This window comes from Anarhichas minor, unplaced genomic scaffold (genome assembly GCF_050575085.1).
Source record: "Anarhichas minor isolate MPS153535 unplaced genomic scaffold, ASM5057508v1 ptg000024l, whole genome shotgun sequence".
NCBI lineage: Eukaryota > Metazoa > Chordata > Actinopteri > Perciformes > Anarhichadidae > Anarhichas > Anarhichas minor.
The window spans coordinates 12,574,058-12,592,138 of NW_027466470.1; the positions used below are offsets into that span (position 1 = coordinate 12,574,058).

An 18,081-nucleotide genomic window follows, 5' to 3' on the forward strand; every position below is an offset into this window, starting at 1 on the left:
ACAAATCATTTTGTAATGCATTACACTATGAATGTATAAACTGTACTGCACACCAAAGAGAGACACCATGTGATGAGAGCAGAGGGGGGGGAAGGGCCCTGCCAACCAAAAATGGCCAACAGGGATAAAGAAGAGGCAGAGGTCTGTCTGTGTGCTCGCTAGAGAGCTGGAGACCCGGCCAGGCAAAGTTTCCATGTTCAACCGGCAGAAACGGAGACAGAGAGAGAGAGAGAGAGAGAGAGAGATAAAAACTTCTGTAAAAGACACCAAGAGGGAGAAAAAGAAAGATGAGGAGCAAGAGGGAGAAAGTCCAGCAAGAATGCAAGAGAGCAAAAAGAGAGAGAGGGAGAGAGACATCCAGAGAAACTGAGAACAAGAACCAGGGAGAGAGAGAGGGGGGGGGGGGAACGGAATGTGCTGACGCTGTGTTTCTTGTCTGAACTCCCCAAATTAATAATCAGCAGCGGTTTAGCCGAGCCGTGCCAGGAACAGGAGCCTAATGCCAAGCCCCGGCCAGGCCGGGCCCTCCCTGCACCCAGCGTTGCCACCCCTTCCTCACCCTTCACCCATAACCCCCACCCCACCCACTGCACATAGCCCTGCTTTGGGGCCGAATAGGAGGCGCTGCCTGTCTGGGCCGGGCCGGGCCTGGCACACTGCCACGGGGCTTTTGCTTGTTCAGGAGTTTTGATTAAATCCTTTATTGTGCTCCACTCACGCAAAGAGCTAAGGCGAAACACCGAGCAGGACGGAGGGGAGGAGAGAAAGCGAGAGGAGAGAGAAGAAAAGGGAAAAAAAGAGAGGGAGGGAAATGGGATCTCTCTCCTTTTTTTCCCCCCTCTTGCTTTCTCCTTTTCTCTTTCTCTCGGACTGAAAAGATGTTTGATTTGGTCTCTGGGGAGTTGTGAAGTAGATAAAGTTTTCGCTCGCCATCAGCAGTCTGTTTTTCTTCTCTGTTTTTTTTTATTTTCACTCCTCCGTATAAAGCCTCTTTTCATTCTTTTGTTCATTAAGCTTTCTAAATTGTTCAGCTTTTCTTATCTTACATCTAATCAGCTAGACTTCCAGACTTCAAGATGCATCACAAGCTTCAAGTGTTTTAGTTTTTATGTCTTTAAATACGATCACAACAAATGCAACACCGGAGACGAACTGCTACTAACAGGTGTGCTTCTTGCAACATGGATATTAAAATCCACCTCCTCACATTTGATCGTGTTTCTCACAGATTTTATACACGCTCGCAACATTACACATGCTCTATATCTCCAACTGCTCCTAGTTAACCGCGCCCCTGTGTGTGCTGCAGCACCCCCTGTGGTCTCTCGGAGGCTTTGTGCCAGAAGTGTAACAGTGATTTGTGTTGTTGTTTCAGCTGTTTCTGTGCTGGACCTGAGCGAGCAGTTCACACCGCCAGAGACGGCTCCCCCGGCCCTCGCCAGCCTGATCCAAGCCATAGAGAAGAGAGGTACATCCATGTACAATCGGCCAACGTATTGGTCTGTCGCCTGTCTCGCCTTCCTCGTCTCCCCCGTCTCTCCGTCTCCCTCTCGCCATGTGCCTCCTGCTCTCACGCCAGCATTAGACACGTAGACATGTGGATCCAGTCAGGCAGTCACACGGATTAGAAGTGCACACTCGGTCGGTTAGGGACTTTATGCGGATTTCCTACATGGAAGTTTAATGTGGTTTGAGTCCCAACAAGTTCTCACTGAGAGTCCTGCACAGTGAGTTTGATACGCAGTACTGTTATTAACAAATGGCGCTCAGAGGGACTCCGTTCGCAGCTTTTTAAAAAAAAATTTTTTACCGTCTTCCTTTTTTTATTTTCTCTTATGTTCGTCTCTCTCGCACACGAATAGATTTGTGTGGCTGCAAATAATAATTATTTTCATTACCGATTAATCTGCAGATTATATTCTCGTTTAATCATTTAATGTTCAAAATGTCAAAGAATTGTCAGAGCCGACTAAAACGTCTTAACATTCTTGTCTGACCTACGGTTTAAAACCAGTAAATCATCACAATAGAAAAGTGGGAATTTGGGTGTTTTAGCTCAAATACATTAATTGGCAAAATAGTTGCTAGATATTTTTCTGTGGATTGACCAATGAAGTCATTGACTAATCGTTTCTGTTCTTTCAATGTACGGAACACTCAACCTGTGTCCCACTTCCATGTAATTCATCTTTATATTAAACTGGTTTTGCAGTTGCTAAAATCAACATTCTAAACATTTTCTACAGAAACTGCTAATTTTACTTCACAAAGAGAAAGCAAAAGTTATTTCTAAAGTTATAATATTGTTCACTAGATTTCCAAGATATTTCTGTTGTCTCACCATCATTTGCATTTATTAATATAGTTTGTCCTTGTGAGTAGCTTCTGCAAATGTGCATTGCATTGTGGGACAAAACGATACTTCAGCAAACTAAAAAACAATTGTTTTTAGCCTCCATTCTCTCTTTTTCCAAGTATATCTGATTTAATGTCAGTTTTCCAGTGTGGACACACTTCATACTCTAAAGCTGAGGACAGTTAGTTTGTGTGGAAGTGATGCTTTAATCGAGTCACTCATGATTTCAATATTGATTTCAACTTGAAGGATGACGGCATGTAAATAATATGGTGTAGCACTGATATTGAGTTACCTGCCAGTGTTGGATGCGCATCCACTGTGACTGCATGGTGTGGTTCTCACAGCTACCTGAGAGACTGGCTCGTCTCAAGGACCTGCTGTCTAGACCCGGTGTTCCTAAATGTTTTTTAAGTCTGGGACCCAAAAGAGAAATGAAGTCAGGAAGAGTTTGAATGTTTTCTTCAGGGATATTTAGTGTGAAATATTTATCTCTGTAATGAAAGATTGGTATGTTAGTCTGCCAGTTTCTGCATTATTTAATTACAAAGATAGTTTAATTTCTTGATCCAGTGTCTCGGTTTAAAATGTCTTTGCTGTCTGTCACTAAATCAATCGCACATTTTCCATCAAGAATAGAACAAACTAACTTAAATTACTGCTTTGTCCAAACAACATTTGAAGGACCAACTCTCCCCCAATTGATTGATCCCCTTCTCTCTGCTGACGGGTGTGACACTGGAATGAAAACAACACACAGCTGACATTTTGTCCCGAGTATTTCCAAAACAAATATCTAGCCATGTGCTTTGTCACGTACAAGTTGTTGCTTATAAACTGACGTCATCCAGCCGGTGAAACGTCTGCTCTGTGTGTCTCATAGCACGGTTTGTCTTTTCCATTACAGTCGATCTTTTAGTCCAAGTCAGGCAGCCATGGAGTCGTCCCCTATGTTGGAGTTAGCTGCATGTGCGTTTCACTGTATGATTATTTGTTCGATTGAGTAGCATTGCTATTTTTCTGTCAGCTCAATTGTACAAACCTTTATTAAACTTCTCTTTTTGTCAGGTCTGGACTGCAAGATATTGTACAGGACAGATGCTTCCTCCGGTTCAGACAGCCCAGTGTACAGCATGAGCTCTGGTGAGTTAGTCTGAGTCTAAGATTTATTCCTTTTTAAGCTTCATTTCATAGTGTGTGTGTAATACACTTTATTTGTGTTCACATTGCAGTAGAGTTGGACCAAAATATTGGCTCATAGTAGCTTTTGGCAGATATATCGTATTGGTGTCGATGCCGGATAAAATTGTAGTTCAGACTAACTAGGTTTGAGATCTCTGAGAAACATTGACACCGTTTGTCCACCACAGAGCACCAATGAGTTGATTGTTTCTTGGTCAAAAAAAAATATATATATATATCTAAGGGTCTGTATGAAGACCTCTGTTTATCCTGTATTGTATGTTTGTATGTTAAAGTGGTTACCATCTGTAATTGTATCGTTTAAAGTCTCAAATATCTATTTCGATTTTCATCCTCAATAATTCTGTATCATTTAAAGGCACAGTGTGTTGCATTTTGGGGTATCTACTGGCAGAATACAATATTGATTAGTATGTTTTATTAAGTATATAATCACCTGAAAATAGGAATTGTTGTTGTTACTTTAGAATTAGCAGTTTATTTCTACATACGGAGTGGGACCTCTTTACGGAGCCGGCCGCCATGTTTCTACAGTAACCCTTAACCGACAAACCAAACACCGGCTCTAGATGGGGCCATTGGCGTTTTCGTTTATTCACGTTTTTTGTGTTTTTGCATCGTCCACCATAGTTCTCCAACTCTCTTGTGTGTTTCAGTTGGTTGCAATCTGCAACCTCACCACCAGATGCCGTCAGATCCTTCACATTAGACCTTTGAGCTATGCATCGCATACTGAAGTGAATTACAAAATGTTGAACTGATATTTACTATATGGGATTTGTACCGAGCATGCATGCTGTTTTTCAGCAATGCTCATGATATTTCATAAGGCTACACATACATTGCATGTTTGGAAGTAGCCCTCTGCTGTTGGTTCAGTACGTCTCACCTGCTTCATACGGTTTACATTGGGAGAGAATTCAAGCCACAACAGAACAGAGCCTTCAGATTCATGTTTCTTTGTGTTTAATTAAGTTTAGTGGAACTTTTTCTTGTCCCTAAATGTCTTTGTTTGTGTCTCTGGGCTCCAGAGAGTGAGACGTGTCAGAATGATGTGGGCTACCTGTCCGAGTGTGTGCTGAGCTACCTGAGAGACCTGCCGTCACCCGTCATCCCCGCCTGTTTCTACGCTCACCTTCAATCTGCTGTCAAACTGCAGCAGCGGGTCCTACAGCAGTCAACCGGTAGGTCCCATCTCGTGAGGAAATGCTTCCAGTCGATGCTTGTATTGACTTAACGCCCATTTTTCAATTAGGAACGGGTGCCGTCTTCTATGTATCTCTGTATGGGCACGGCTTGTTATCGGACGATTAGCACTTGAGAGCTGGAGATGTTCTAAAAATAGTCAAAGAGTCGGCTGCCAAAAAGTATTGAACTGATGATGATCTGTGTTCCAAACCCAGAAGACCAACCGTAAGCAAACATGGAGTTGGGTGTTAGAACAAAGACACACCAGTGAGAAACTTTAAACTTTCTGCTACTTTGGCTCAATAGTCAAACTTATTATCCATCTCAAGGGAGATTCAAGTCTCTGCAAGTTGATGTTCATACATTTTTACAATGAACTCAGACCAGTGGCGCCTGGAAAATATGCATTTAGCAATCTAAAAACCCATGGCATGCTCTGGAAAACGGTCTACAGCTATGCGACGCACACAATTTGCAGTTAATGAGCTTAAACAAGCAAAGCCACCAGCAACTAAAGTTATGTTGTTCTAAATCTCTATGGGGTTTTGACTGCTATAGATCTAGTATTGTGAAAATAACGTTTTTAAATTGATCTGCGCTTGAAACGGGTGAAATAATCTCATTCCGTTTGTATTTTTGAGAACATATTTTTAACTACTTAGTATTTGTCTTGCCAAAAAGCTGTGTTGGTAGTTAGAAAGGCACATTTCATCGCCTCACTAACTGTCGTTTTAGTAAAAAGAATTGCACAAGGCTCAAACCGACCATTATATGCGGCTGATTGAGGTCAGTTGCTTGTCAGCGATGAGAGAATGGAATAAAGTGTTGGGAGAGGATGAGCTCACTGAGGAATGCTAGACATTCTTCAGCTGATTCTCTGCACACAATGGACTATTTACAGAAACATGCATTGACCCTATTGACATTTTAGGACTTGATGAAGATACAAGTAGGGGTCAGAATGTCTCATAGCAGGCTAAACAGTATGTACAAATACCTAATTTAGCATCATTATCTTAGTTAAATATCTTGACTCTCCTGAGATTCCCCCCACGTGGTAAAACCGCATTAAATTGTTGCAGTAGTTTATCATCTTCGCGGTTATTTGAATACCTTTTTACAGATGGTGCAGTCGCTGGAAGCCATGACCGGGAGGTAAGCCTGGTCCTTGAGAGCTCCCCTTCCGTCCCTCTCCATCACCGTCTCACACTGCAGCACCTCCTCACACACCTGGCCAAGGTCACTCAGGCGCAGGCCAGTAACGGCCTGGACACACACACGCTGGGAAAGATCTTTGGACCACTGCTGATACGAACCGGCCCCTCCACCCCGTGGTAAGTTCTGGATGACGGATATTTCACACAAAAACAAATGCAATAGATTGTGTTGATCTGTCAGTTCTATGAAGCACAAGGCTACTGAAGTAAATCTAGAGTTTCAATTTATCAAAGGTGTCAAATTGGGAGTTTCAGCCATGTGTTTCTAAACCTGCTATTGATTGATTGATTGATTGATTGATTGATTGATTGATTGATTGATTGATTGGCAGGTTGTCTGTGGATGAGGAGTTCCCTGCCCTTGTGGTGGAAAGGCTTCTGATAGAGAGAATGACGGAGCAGGACCTCGCTCCTCCAGGTATGTTATGTTTATGTTATACTACTGTACAAAGACGGTTTCATTTATATGCAGTTGATTAGGTTAGCTTTAATACAATACACAGTATTTCTGGCATACTTTCAAAGGTTTCTTACAGACAACTTATTACATGTAGGTTAATTGTTAGCAGTTTCCAGGGAGTGAATGTGTTTAGTGATTGTTGTTTGGATCAATTCCATTAGTATAAAATAATTTTAATGGTGTGTGTGTATGTGTGTGTGTGTGTGTGTGTTACCAGTTCTTCCAGCAAAGCCAGTCAAGTCACAAATGGCACCATCAGCCATGACGGACACAAGCAGCCTGCTGAACGATGCTGAGTGGTACTGGGGAGAGATCTCAAGGTAAATTAGTTTATTAGTATTGGATAAAAAATGTCATAGCTACCAGACACCATGTATAGTGGATACCAGTCCGCTATACATGCTTACATGCAACACCTTCCAGAAATCAATGTTCCTTGTTTTACAGATTTTTTTTGATCGTGGGAATTCTGTTATTATTTTGCTGTTGAATTGCAGCTGATCACGGTTAGTGCTCATGAAGTAAATACTGCATGTCATGGTGTTTGCAGAGAGGAGGTGAACGAGAAGCTGCGAGACACAGAAGATGGCACCTTCCTGGTCCGAGATGCCTCCAGTAAACTGGAGGGCGAGTACACGCTCACCCTCAGGTAAAGCAACACCACTGTCTCCCACACCAGGTAGAACCACAGCAGAATCAACTGAAGAGAGTAAAGAAATGTGACCTTCGATGAAGGAAAAACCAGACCTTTGCTGAAAGTTAACATGTGCAGCCATGTGTCCTGTTGTTTTCTTCTGGTTCTCATGTGGCTCCTGTCTCCCCCTGCAGGAAAGGGGGGAACAACAAGCTTATAAAGATCTACCACCGAGACGGGAGGTATGGCTTCTCTGAGCCTCTTACCTTCCTGTCTGTAGTGGAGCTCATCAATCACTATCGCCACGAGTCCCTGGCCCAATACAACGCCAAACTGGACACCAAGCTTCTGTTCCCCGTCTCCAAATACCAACAGGTTGGTGACTTTTTTCCATCAAGCTCAATGACACGCAAACTCCCTCGGCAAGCCTCCTTTTGATGTAGAAATCCTTTATCTCATTGTTTTTATGAATAACAATAAGCAGGGCCTGCTTGAAATGTGTTTCATTCATCAAAGTGGTGATTTTGCTCTCATCTGCTTGTCGCACGGCTCAGTTGGTGAAGGAGAACAGCATAGAAGAGGTGGGAGAGCAGCTGAAGGTCTATCATGAGCAGTACCAGGAGAAGAGCCGCGAGTACGACTCTCTGTACGAGGAATACACACGCACCTCACAGGTACGAGAAATAATACACTTCATATCCTGTGTTTTTCATATAGTGAACAAACATATCTTACATATCTTGAAAACAGACACTTCATATCCAAAAGATAAGACGATAATTATTCTACAATGGAACAATGGTTAAATCCACGTGTAGCAAATGCAGCAGTAATAGAAAACATAAAGAAACATGCACATGTAACAGTTTTTATCAAAATGTATTCAAAAGAATATTAGATATAATTAGATATAGATATAAATATTAAGAAAAAAGACCAGATTACATTATGAATATGTGCAGACCTCCAGTAGAACTAACAAAGACAAAGATAGATTTACAACATAAACATTCATAAAAGAAATTTAAATACCTCAAGTATAAAGTAAGTGAAATGGTAAAATATAAGATATATCTGCAGTATATATTATGACCCTGATGAATACTCAAGTGGTGAATTTCAAGCATTTATATGTGTATATTCTTTACAAGATGTATCTGGTACCTTCTATATTACACCACAGTAGAGGTAGAAGATATCAGCAGGTGCTAACTAATTGAAAAACAATATATCATGAGATGGAGGGTCACAGTCTGTTTGTCTGGCCCGGTGTCCTGCAGGAGCTGCAGATGAAGCGCACAGCCATCGAGGCCTTCAATGAGACCATCAAGATCTTTGAGGAGCAGTGTGAGACTCAGGAGCGCTACAGCAGAGAGTCTTTGGAGCGATTCCAACGCGAGGGCAACGAAAAGGAGATTCAAAAGTAAATTTACATGTTTATATGCACGGGGATTCTTGATAATCCTCATTTAATTCAACTGCAAAAGATGGCATGAATCCCATTTGAACATCACATTCAAAGCACATTCTCTCAAATCAGGATCCAGAGCAACTCTGAGCGTCTGACGTCTCGTGTGAAGGAGATCCACGACAGCAAGCGTAAGCTGGAGCAGGACCTGAAACAGCAGGTCTCTGATAACCGAGAGATCGACAAAAAGATGAACAGCCTCAAGCCGGATCTCATGCAGCTCCGCAAAATCAGAGACCAGTACTTGATGTAAGAATGAATTTTAAGATTATATAAGATGTATATATACACGCACACTTGTTATCTTCATAACTTGAGAATGATGGTAAAGTGTCAGCACTAAATGTGCGGTGTTGTGGCTTTGCAGATGGCTGACTCAGAAGGGGACACGGCAGAAGAAGATCAATGAATGGCTGGGCATAAAGAATGATGCAGATGAGTAAGTGTTTGAGATGAAGTAACGGCTGTGATGACCGGGTGCTGCAGTATCTCCACCTGTAATTTAGGGAGCGGCTGGAGCTCAGTGTTTTGGTCGTGCTATGACATGTGGTTGAGTATCTGCTGCTTTAATCCTGTGTTTCCAGCTCCTTCTCACTGGAGGACGATGAGGGTTCACCCCACCATGATGAGTGTACCTGGTATGTGGGCGACATCAAACGCACCCAGGCTGAGGAGATGCTGAGAGGCAAATGTGACGGGACCTTCCTCATCCGTGAGAGCCAATCACAGAAGGGCTCCTACGCCTGTTCTGTCGTGTAAGTTTTATTTTTTTCTATGATGATCTATTTCTTTATCCACTTGCAGCTTTGGTAGGTAACTTTGGAGAAACCATCAAGAGTAAGCTAGACTTTTGAAATTATCCAACCGGAAACCCCAACTTTTTCCTATGAAAGTAGCGAGCAGCATTAGCTCCAAAAAACACTAAATCTAGCAAGACAATTGCCAAGTCAGCAACACTGACAGCTCGTCACTTCAGGTATCCATCCAAAGCCACTCCCCCAAAATTAACATTATGAAAGTAAACATATCATAAAAGACGGAAACAACGAAGATAGCTCTTGTCAGTACAGGTAGGCCGTCCAATCAATTCTCAATTTGAATTATTGGACGAGTTTATTACAGTCCTGCGACAGCCACAGATACCAGATTTTTCTAATTTTTGTGTCAGAGATTTTGATTAATTAATAGTTATCAGGAAGTAAAGAGAATTTCCACAAATGCAACGCAAATGTTTCTAAAATGCATTCCCCACCGTAGCTTTAAATAACTGACAAAATGTAGACTATCTTAGTTTGACAGCAGGATATTTTGTAACGACTGAAATACTATAATATAATATTATAATATTTAACATTCATTGTCACAATAACCAGTGATCTTCAAGCTAACATAGGCCCACTGTGCAGTTTCTTAAGTGTTGTGGGTTATAACTAGTTATAACTAGTTATAACTAGTTAAAAGTTAAAATAAACGTTTGCAGGTTTAAGAAACAAAGAGCAAGGATTCTTTTTTTTTCATTAGAAGAGTGCAAAGGAGCTTCAAGACACAATACATTAAAAAAGTATTAATTAAACAAGTGTCAAACTTGCATGATAAAACGTTCTCTCTCTAGTTACCACACAGTTACTGTCATCAGTAGACCTTTTTTACTCGGTTTTGCAGGAAACGCACAGGTGAGAACAATGGCTCAGTTCAATCAGTAAACAAGCAAACTGACTCGCCTAAATGTAATGCATTCGTTATGCCATCACTTACACCTGAGCGTTTCCTTCTACAGCATGCCAAAGTGTCTGCTGTGAAAAAGTATTGTATATATTGACAACATATGACAGTAATGAAGTAATTTAAGGCCAGTGCGGGGCGACGGTGTAAATGATCCCTGCTCTTCTTTCCAGTGTGGAGGGTGACGCCAAGCACTGTGTCATCTACAAGACGGCCACGGGCTACGGATTCGCTGAGCCCTACAATCTGTACTCGTCCCTCAAAGACCTGGTGCTCCACTACAAAAACGTCTCCTTGGTCCAACACAACGACCATCTGAATGTAAATCTAGCCTACCCAGTCCTGGCCCGCTCTCAGAACCAGAACCAGCACCCCAGATGAATCATCCACCAGCAGTGTCGGGACGCCAACCAGGGTGGGGGAACTCAATTTTCACTCGTCACATTGGGAAAAAAAACGATCCTCGAAACAAAGCTTGTTCTTGTTTAAGTGGCGAAGAGAAATAGACTCAACAGCAACTATTTAAAATTCATGCGTTCTTGGCTTGAGGCTGGTGCTAATTTCCCACACCAACTCCAGTCCAGCAAAGAGCTCTCCTTGCTAACAGCATGGCTTCAAAATAAGCACACCACCACCACCAGTATGGGAGCACTGTACAGTTAGTCTGGCCGACGCAGTGAGTTTTAACTCGAGGAGAGTGTCGCATTAGTCAGTCGTGACTGTACAGTGTCAGTTATGAAACATCAAGTGTGAGAAATTCACATGAAATTACCTTTAATTCAGAAAAAAAAAAAAAAAAGACGGACTAAATGTGTTCACAGAAGTCAAAATAAGCACACAAAATGTTGTTTTCAAGATTGTGGAGAAGAGGAGAGAAACCAGATGGTGGGATGAATTTACAAGAGGCACTTTTGTTTGTTTTTTTGCCTTGAACACGTGCTAACTGTCCACAGACAAAGGCCCAATCTGTCATCCCCAGACTGCCTGCAAACTCTCCGTAGACAAAAGCCTGAGCTGTCACCCACTGAAAAGGACTGGCTCGGCTAAAGCAGGCTGCTCCCTTCACACCTAGAGGCGGCTGAAAACCCCGTCGACCAGGGGTGTAGTCACTGGAGCTGAGGGAGGGGGGGTGTGTGTGTGTGTGTGTGTGTGTGTGAGGAGGGGAGTATTTTAATGGGTTTTAAAAAGATTGATGATTCAATTTAAAGCTTGCTGAAGTGCCATAGTAATAGCTTTGAATGACCACAAGCCTGTGTCACTGGAACAAGGGGGCACGTCGAGGTTGAAAGAAGGAAGGAGGAAATAAACGGCCGTCGAAATAGACAAAGATACAGCTTTAAAAATACAATACACACATAGAGGTATATTTTTTATGAAATAATCTTTATTTCCAACTGCTTTGGCTTGTTGCTCTCTCTCTCTCTCTCTCTCTCTTTGGGCCTCTTTTGTAATTGACGAGGTACGACGTACAGTAAAAACTGTATGAGGAGAGAAATGCATGGTACATATTTGGTATATTGTGAATATAGACTTTTACTCACAATACACTAGATGGAGGGGTACATTATTAGATGCAGTTCCCCATGATTCAGGTGGAAAGACTTTAAGCATCAAACGTCTCTTTGTTTCAAACATCTTCCTTCTTTTTTCATCCTCTTTGATACTGTAGCACCTGTAGCCATTGACTTAAGGCTTAACTGTTAGTGCTCCTCTCATGTGTCTTGTTTCTATATGCTAAAGACACTTGTGGAGCATCAGTCTGTGTGATTATTGTATCTTCGGTACTGTATTTGCCTTCACTCTTGTTAGATTTGACTGTTTTAGCGGTACTATGTCCTTGCAGATGTTTATTGTTCTTTTTAATGCAGATTTACTCGCGGTACATCCTTCCCCCCCCCCCGCGCTTTACTGTTCATTTCATCACAAGTTTGACTCACAGAGCTGTAGAACATTTGTGTACAAAAACAAAGCAGTAATATAACTCATGTACAGTATATTTCAGACACACATGCGTTCGGTGTGTATGACTTTACACCGTTTCATCGCTGTGTTTCTTTACGTTTCTTTACGTTTTATTTGCTATGCTCTTAGGTTCTGTTTGAGGATGCACAGTATCCAGCTAATGTGAGCCAAATGAAGGATATCTTTTCATGTAGCAAGAAAGGAAAAAAGAAAAAAAAAAAGAACCAGTCATCTTGCCATTTAGCTTGGCCTCCGTGGTCTGAGAGATTATCTAGTACAGTACGCATGGAGTCCTTCATTTGGGTGGCTGTTTTTCTTTCTTCACGTGGCACCAGTGGTTGGTAATTGTACTTTTTGTAGTGCAAATACAGTATGATGTGTGGTAGTACTATGCACAACAGAGTCGTATGTGGAGAAACAAGTTTTAGATTGACTGAGATCAGTTCCCTTCCTCTGTTCTGTGAGGGTGAGTTTCAGTTCCCCTCATGTTCATTCGGCGTGAGGTAAAGATTGTACCATCATTGTTCTTCGTCACTTTCACAGCATAGCTCGTTTAGAGGCAGTCGTCGTCGTCGTGTGGTTGATGGCGTCACATGAGGCCTCTGTTGACTTTGATTCACACGGTTGATTTCTTGAGAATGAATGAATACGAATAATCTCTCAAATTTCTTACATGTAGTAGACTCGGATTGCCAAAAAGGAAAAAAAAGGTATTTTTGTAGAAAGACATAGAAGAGGCAAACATTGTTGGCAATAGACGGTTTTAGAAAGAAACGGTGCACTGTTTTAAAGGTTGCACATTTTGTATTTGTGTTTTATTCTTTCTTTTTTTTAAGGCGGGATAGAAATTGTAGTGAGATATTCACCTACTCTTCTGGTCACGAAAGTAAATGATGTACGTTTCATCTGAAGACCTAAGCTTCCAACAAACACGATGCGTCTGGGCATAGCATCATTTCTGTTTTTGAAATGATGATTCACAAATTTCAGGTAGCAACATTTTTTCCAAACAGACCAACCACACTTTCAAATGAAACCTAACTAGGCCTGAAAAGTTTGAAACCGAGACGTCATTTTGATTTCAGTCAGGACGAATCAAGTGTACTGTTCTTTGCACAGTTCTTGGAAAGTAGAAACTCCCAAGAAATAAAGTAGAGGTGACGGCGGTGCTTCTGATTAGAGGGCTACAAATAAAACGTGTGAGTGAGGAAGATGAGAAGTGCCTTTCGTCATTGTGATGAGCTCGTTGATGATGGTGCCACCACCACCTTACGCTGTGCCCCGTGGTTCACACATTTGCCATTTATCAAAGACTAAAGGGTAACTGGCAAATGAGCATCGTTGTTTTGTGCGATTGTGTGTGTGTGTGTGTGTGGTTGTGTGTGTGTGTTAGAGCAAATCTGAGCATGTTGAAGATTTTAGTTGTGCCTCTTTGTTGTTACATCTATAGTTGTTACATATTCCTTCTTTCTATGGTGGGGGCTGTACAGTAGCTTGGTGCTCTATCTCACTGCACCAAAGCTAGATTTCTTTGGTGTGTGTTTTTTTTAAATTTGTCTGGTATATTTTTTTTGAGAAATCTCAGATAAGATAGAAATGTGAACCGTACACATCCGTGGCCCAGCCCAGTTTGAAGCTCACTTGATAAGCTCTCAAGTCAATGCATGCAGCATTTCTCAGTGTTTTATATTCAGTCAGTTCCTCTGCGAACAGGCAATCTGGTGGAGTCATCCGCCGCTGCTGACGCATCATTATCCAGTTTGTTGGACCAACACTTTTGTGACTGCACTTTTTTTTCTGACGCCCAACAACCATAAACTCACAGACAGTGGTGAAGCTCAGTTGTCTCTCGTGTTTTTAGTTGATACGTTTAAGGTCTTTCCATACGCTATATCGGGAGTGATCAACAGTTGTTTGTTTTTTATGATATTGGAGTATACAGTGTACAGTGTATGCTTTTGTTGTTTTTGCGGTCAACAGCTGTCATGTAATTCTGATGCTTTTTGACTGATTGCAGTTTTACTACATGGACTGTACTCTGTAGTACTTATCAAGCCAACTTTAAGGAGAGCTGCCGGCTCATTATGCAATTTGTGTCCACACAGCAAAATTGTCCAACTTAACAAGATGAATAACATTGCTTCTCCTAAAGGCTCAGTTCCCCCAAATCACAAAAAGACGTGTTTTCTCTACTAGTGATATTTAAACATGCAGAGAGTTGAGAGTTTGAGAAATCTTTTTAGTCCCTAAAGAACAGTTCACAGTGAGGTCTGTGTATTATCCAGAGTAACCAAAACATTGCTTCTGAAAACACACAATATTGCTGTTGAGTGTTTCAATGAAAGTGAAACTAAATGCATGTCTAGGCACTGCTCGGTGTACAGTAAATTAAAACTTTTTTGTCAGTTTGTAAAAAAAACAACCTTTTACAAACATGTCTGGGGAAATCATGCCGACGGGTTTCAGTTTATCTGAAAACAAGTTGTTTAGTTTCAAAGACTTCTTGAACCAGCTGGTTCTGCTTCCATTTAAGCAAGTTGCTCGATGTCTTTGGTTGCTTAAAGGAGAAATAGAAGTGTAGAGCTGGGTCGCTTGCTGCATCACTTGTTAAGATTAACATTTTTTTACAGTGCAGCTAAACACTTTAATCTGCCATATATGCCATGTTAATCACAAATGTTTAATAGCTAGAAGCAATGCAACTTTTGTAGCAATGAAACCCGGTCAGGCGGTGAGACGGGCAGAAGACGGATGCTTTATTGCGCTTTGACTTCGAGACTTTGAGCCCACTTTTGGTAGTTATTCTGAAGCTCAGCTTTCATCCTGCTCAGCTCGTAGATATGCATTTGTGTCGGAGCTTCTCGAGAACCATTTTTCTATAAGACAATTGATCGTTCAAGGAATTCAATATTTTTTCATCGGCTTTGGTACACTGTAAATGATATTTCTTGAAATGGCCTCGCGCACCAAGCACATCTTTCACTGACTACAAAGAAACACATGTATTTGGTGTCTATTAAAGTTTGAAGAATGAGAGACGTAATAGAGAATACATATTTTGAGATATATACTTGGATATCTATATTTTTGGATGATGTAATTCTGATTTGGACTGTGCTTGAAACGAATCAGACAGAGGCTTCGATGTGAACGTGAGCTCTTTTAGAGACTTGCTCCGCAGCTGCGTTGTGCTCGAGCGGTTATTGAAAACGCAAGCATTTGTACTCATCGGCTGCAGTGAGCTTTCATCATGATCAGCAACACACTTTGTGCTCGCAGTTGATCAACTTACATGTAATCTATTAAGCATGATTATCAGGTGCGTTCAGAGGAAGAAGCAAGCTCATGTACATGTGTTAATATTTACAGAGCTGAGTCTATTTGTTAAACGCAGTCTTGGCTGCTTTGCATTTTATTAAATAATAGAGTGATTTTTTTTTTTTTTTCTTTTTTTTTCTTGAACATGAGAATCCGTTTTGTCATTTGGAAGATTCAGTTGTTTTTTTTTGTGAATAGATGGAGAGTTAAAAAGGTGCACCACAGGAGACCCACTTCCAGTAGGATGCTGCCACAGAGATGGACCGCGGCGTGGACGCCGATGCTGTAACAAAGTGAACTTCTCACCGCGGTCTCGTCCTTCGGTAGATCTCTGTGGCCGCTGAAAGTCAAAGAACAACCTGTAAAAAGGTACACGAGTAGTTTGTGATCACTCCTTTGCGCAGGTCTTTGTACATGGAACAATGATGGCATTAGAAAGTGTTCTTTTATGGTGCCTAAGTATGTTTTTGTTTTTATTTGGCTTTTTAAAAAAGCTAATAGATGTCAGTCCAAGTGTTGGTTAGTTTGTGTTTGTTTGTTTATATCTGTTAATGATAACCTTACAGAGCCTATAAAGAAAAAAATAAGCTAGCTTGAATTTTTTCCTCCGTACAGAAAAAAAGAAAAAATACAAATGTTTACAATATGTAAATAACCAAATAGTAAATATGCGTTTGAGAATCAATCTGTCTGTCCCTCAAAGTGGCTGTAATAGATTGATTTATATTTCTTTATTTCTTCTGTCATTTTAAACTTGAAAATGTTATGACTGCTTGTTCTGTTTTTTGTTTTTTTCTGTTTCGGTTTGTTCATCTTTTTTTATTTTGACTCATGAGAACAGTGCTCCCTCAATTTCAAAATAATAGCTCAACAAGATGAATGTTTTCATCCGTGTTTGTCCTTCTTTACCTGCTGAGTAGTTTCCTTACACTGAGCCTTGTTTATGCACGACTGAGTCCTTTGCTGTTATAATATGTACAGTACGGTGGATCGATGGTAGACGGCATCACTCTGGTGAGGACTCGGTTCAGATAATTTATACGGGGTGATACCCACATCTTGTGAATAACAGTCAAAACACACCACTTGTTGAATATGCTTGAGTACAGTTTTATTTCACAAACGGAGTCGGAAATTCCGGAATAACTATCAAGAGGCGTCCGACGCTTGATTTGCACTACAAAACAAATGACACTCACATTAAAATGGTCGGTTAAACTCGTTTTTTTTTTTTAGACCAAATTTGACCCATGATAGTTTCCGCTTGAGGGATTTCCATTTAAAACGTTATGACATTAACAACTGCACTTTCATTTCCCCTGTGTCTGCCTGTATCCAATCTTCTCAAAGCATCACTTCTCAGTCTAGACCTGAACGGTTGCCACCTGTCTGAGTCTCCTGATGTGAATGTTGTCGTACGTTTCACTGGTGTACAGTAGTTCATATTCAAGACCCAACTCTGAACGTTGGAGACGAGATTGGCAGTGATCCGTTTCGCAACGGCCTGGGCAACATTACAGATCAGCAACAATTTAAAACCTGGTTTCAACATTTTTACACTAATAACAAGGCAACGTCTTGTCTGCTTTGCTCTGCCATGTTGCCCAACAAGTTGACTAATGTATCACTGCCTCAGCAGCAACAGACACGGTTCTTAATGCAGAGTTAACAATAATCGTTTTCTTTCAAAAACAATGAATGGGGCAGTCCGATAAAGCTACTCTACACCAAAGTGCAATTGATCCCCGAGGGAGCACTGTCGATTCAGCCAGTAGAGGCCTATTGGTTGAGGTGTGCCCGACCCCTATGCATGAAAAGATGCTTCTTCTTCTTCTTCTCTTCTCATGTGTTCTCCTCCCTCCCGTTGGTCTGCCTTTATTCAGATACAACATTTCGTTCTTTCTCTCTCGTGTACAGCTTGCCTCAGAGTTGTGTTTGTCCTCAGACAGGTACTCTTTCATCTGTACGGTTCTTTCTTTAGGCTGATGCAATGATTTTAAAAGACAATAAAAGATATATAAAATGACGATTGCTGCTGTCTGCCTTTTTATTTCCTTGGTTCATAAAGTCGTCACACTTTCACGTACTCGTATGTTCTTGTCCTAGTTATATTCTTAATAACTTTACTGGGCTTAAAAATGACGGCACCCCTCATTTGAAACGCTCACTGAAATGTGTCTCACTTACCTTTAACTGTTAACAGTTTCATAGGAACGTTCCCCCCGAAAGCAGTTCTGATGAACACTGTTCTGAAGTCTGTGGTGTAACCAGAACAACCACAACATCTGTCTTCTAAAAAGATAGATACTGCTTATTTAAAAATGTAATTGTGTGATTCTGTGAGAACCACAAATGAAAACACGTATTGTCTACCGTTAAATCAGGGTGGCGACATAAACTTATAGAAGTATTTCAAAATCTAGAAATGATTTGAAGGCCAGATACCACAAGAGGGAAGTGAGAAAATATTGTTTGTGACTTTCTCATACATTATAACACAAATGTCCACACACTGTAGGAGAATATGGTAAAAGCAAACGAGTACAAATAACA

The 18,081-nt window shown here is 41.1% G+C and overlaps 1 protein-coding gene across 1 annotated transcript in view; it reads left to right on the forward strand.

Moving 5' to 3' along the window:
* pik3r2 (phosphoinositide-3-kinase, regulatory subunit 2 (beta)) overlaps positions 1–17,555 on the forward strand; it is a 32,900-nt gene extending 15,345 nt beyond the window's left edge. The window contains exons 3-16 of the mRNA XM_076097399.1: positions 1,376–1,468; positions 3,425–3,499; positions 4,591–4,743; positions 5,871–6,081; positions 6,297–6,382; positions 6,642–6,744; positions 6,975–7,073; positions 7,253–7,433; positions 7,613–7,732; positions 8,339–8,481; positions 8,599–8,775; positions 8,894–8,965; positions 9,111–9,281; positions 10,422–17,555. Coding sequence (XP_075953514.1) covers positions 1,376–1,468; positions 3,425–3,499; positions 4,591–4,743; positions 5,871–6,081; positions 6,297–6,382; positions 6,642–6,744; positions 6,975–7,073; positions 7,253–7,433; positions 7,613–7,732; positions 8,339–8,481; positions 8,599–8,775; positions 8,894–8,965; positions 9,111–9,281; positions 10,422–10,629 — 1,892 coding nt within the window. The 3' untranslated portion in view covers positions 10,630–17,555. The remainder of the gene's footprint in view (positions 1–1,375; positions 1,469–3,424; positions 3,500–4,590; positions 4,744–5,870; positions 6,082–6,296; positions 6,383–6,641; positions 6,745–6,974; positions 7,074–7,252; positions 7,434–7,612; positions 7,733–8,338; positions 8,482–8,598; positions 8,776–8,893; positions 8,966–9,110; positions 9,282–10,421) is intronic.
* The last annotated feature ends 526 nt before the right edge of the window (positions 17,556–18,081 follow it).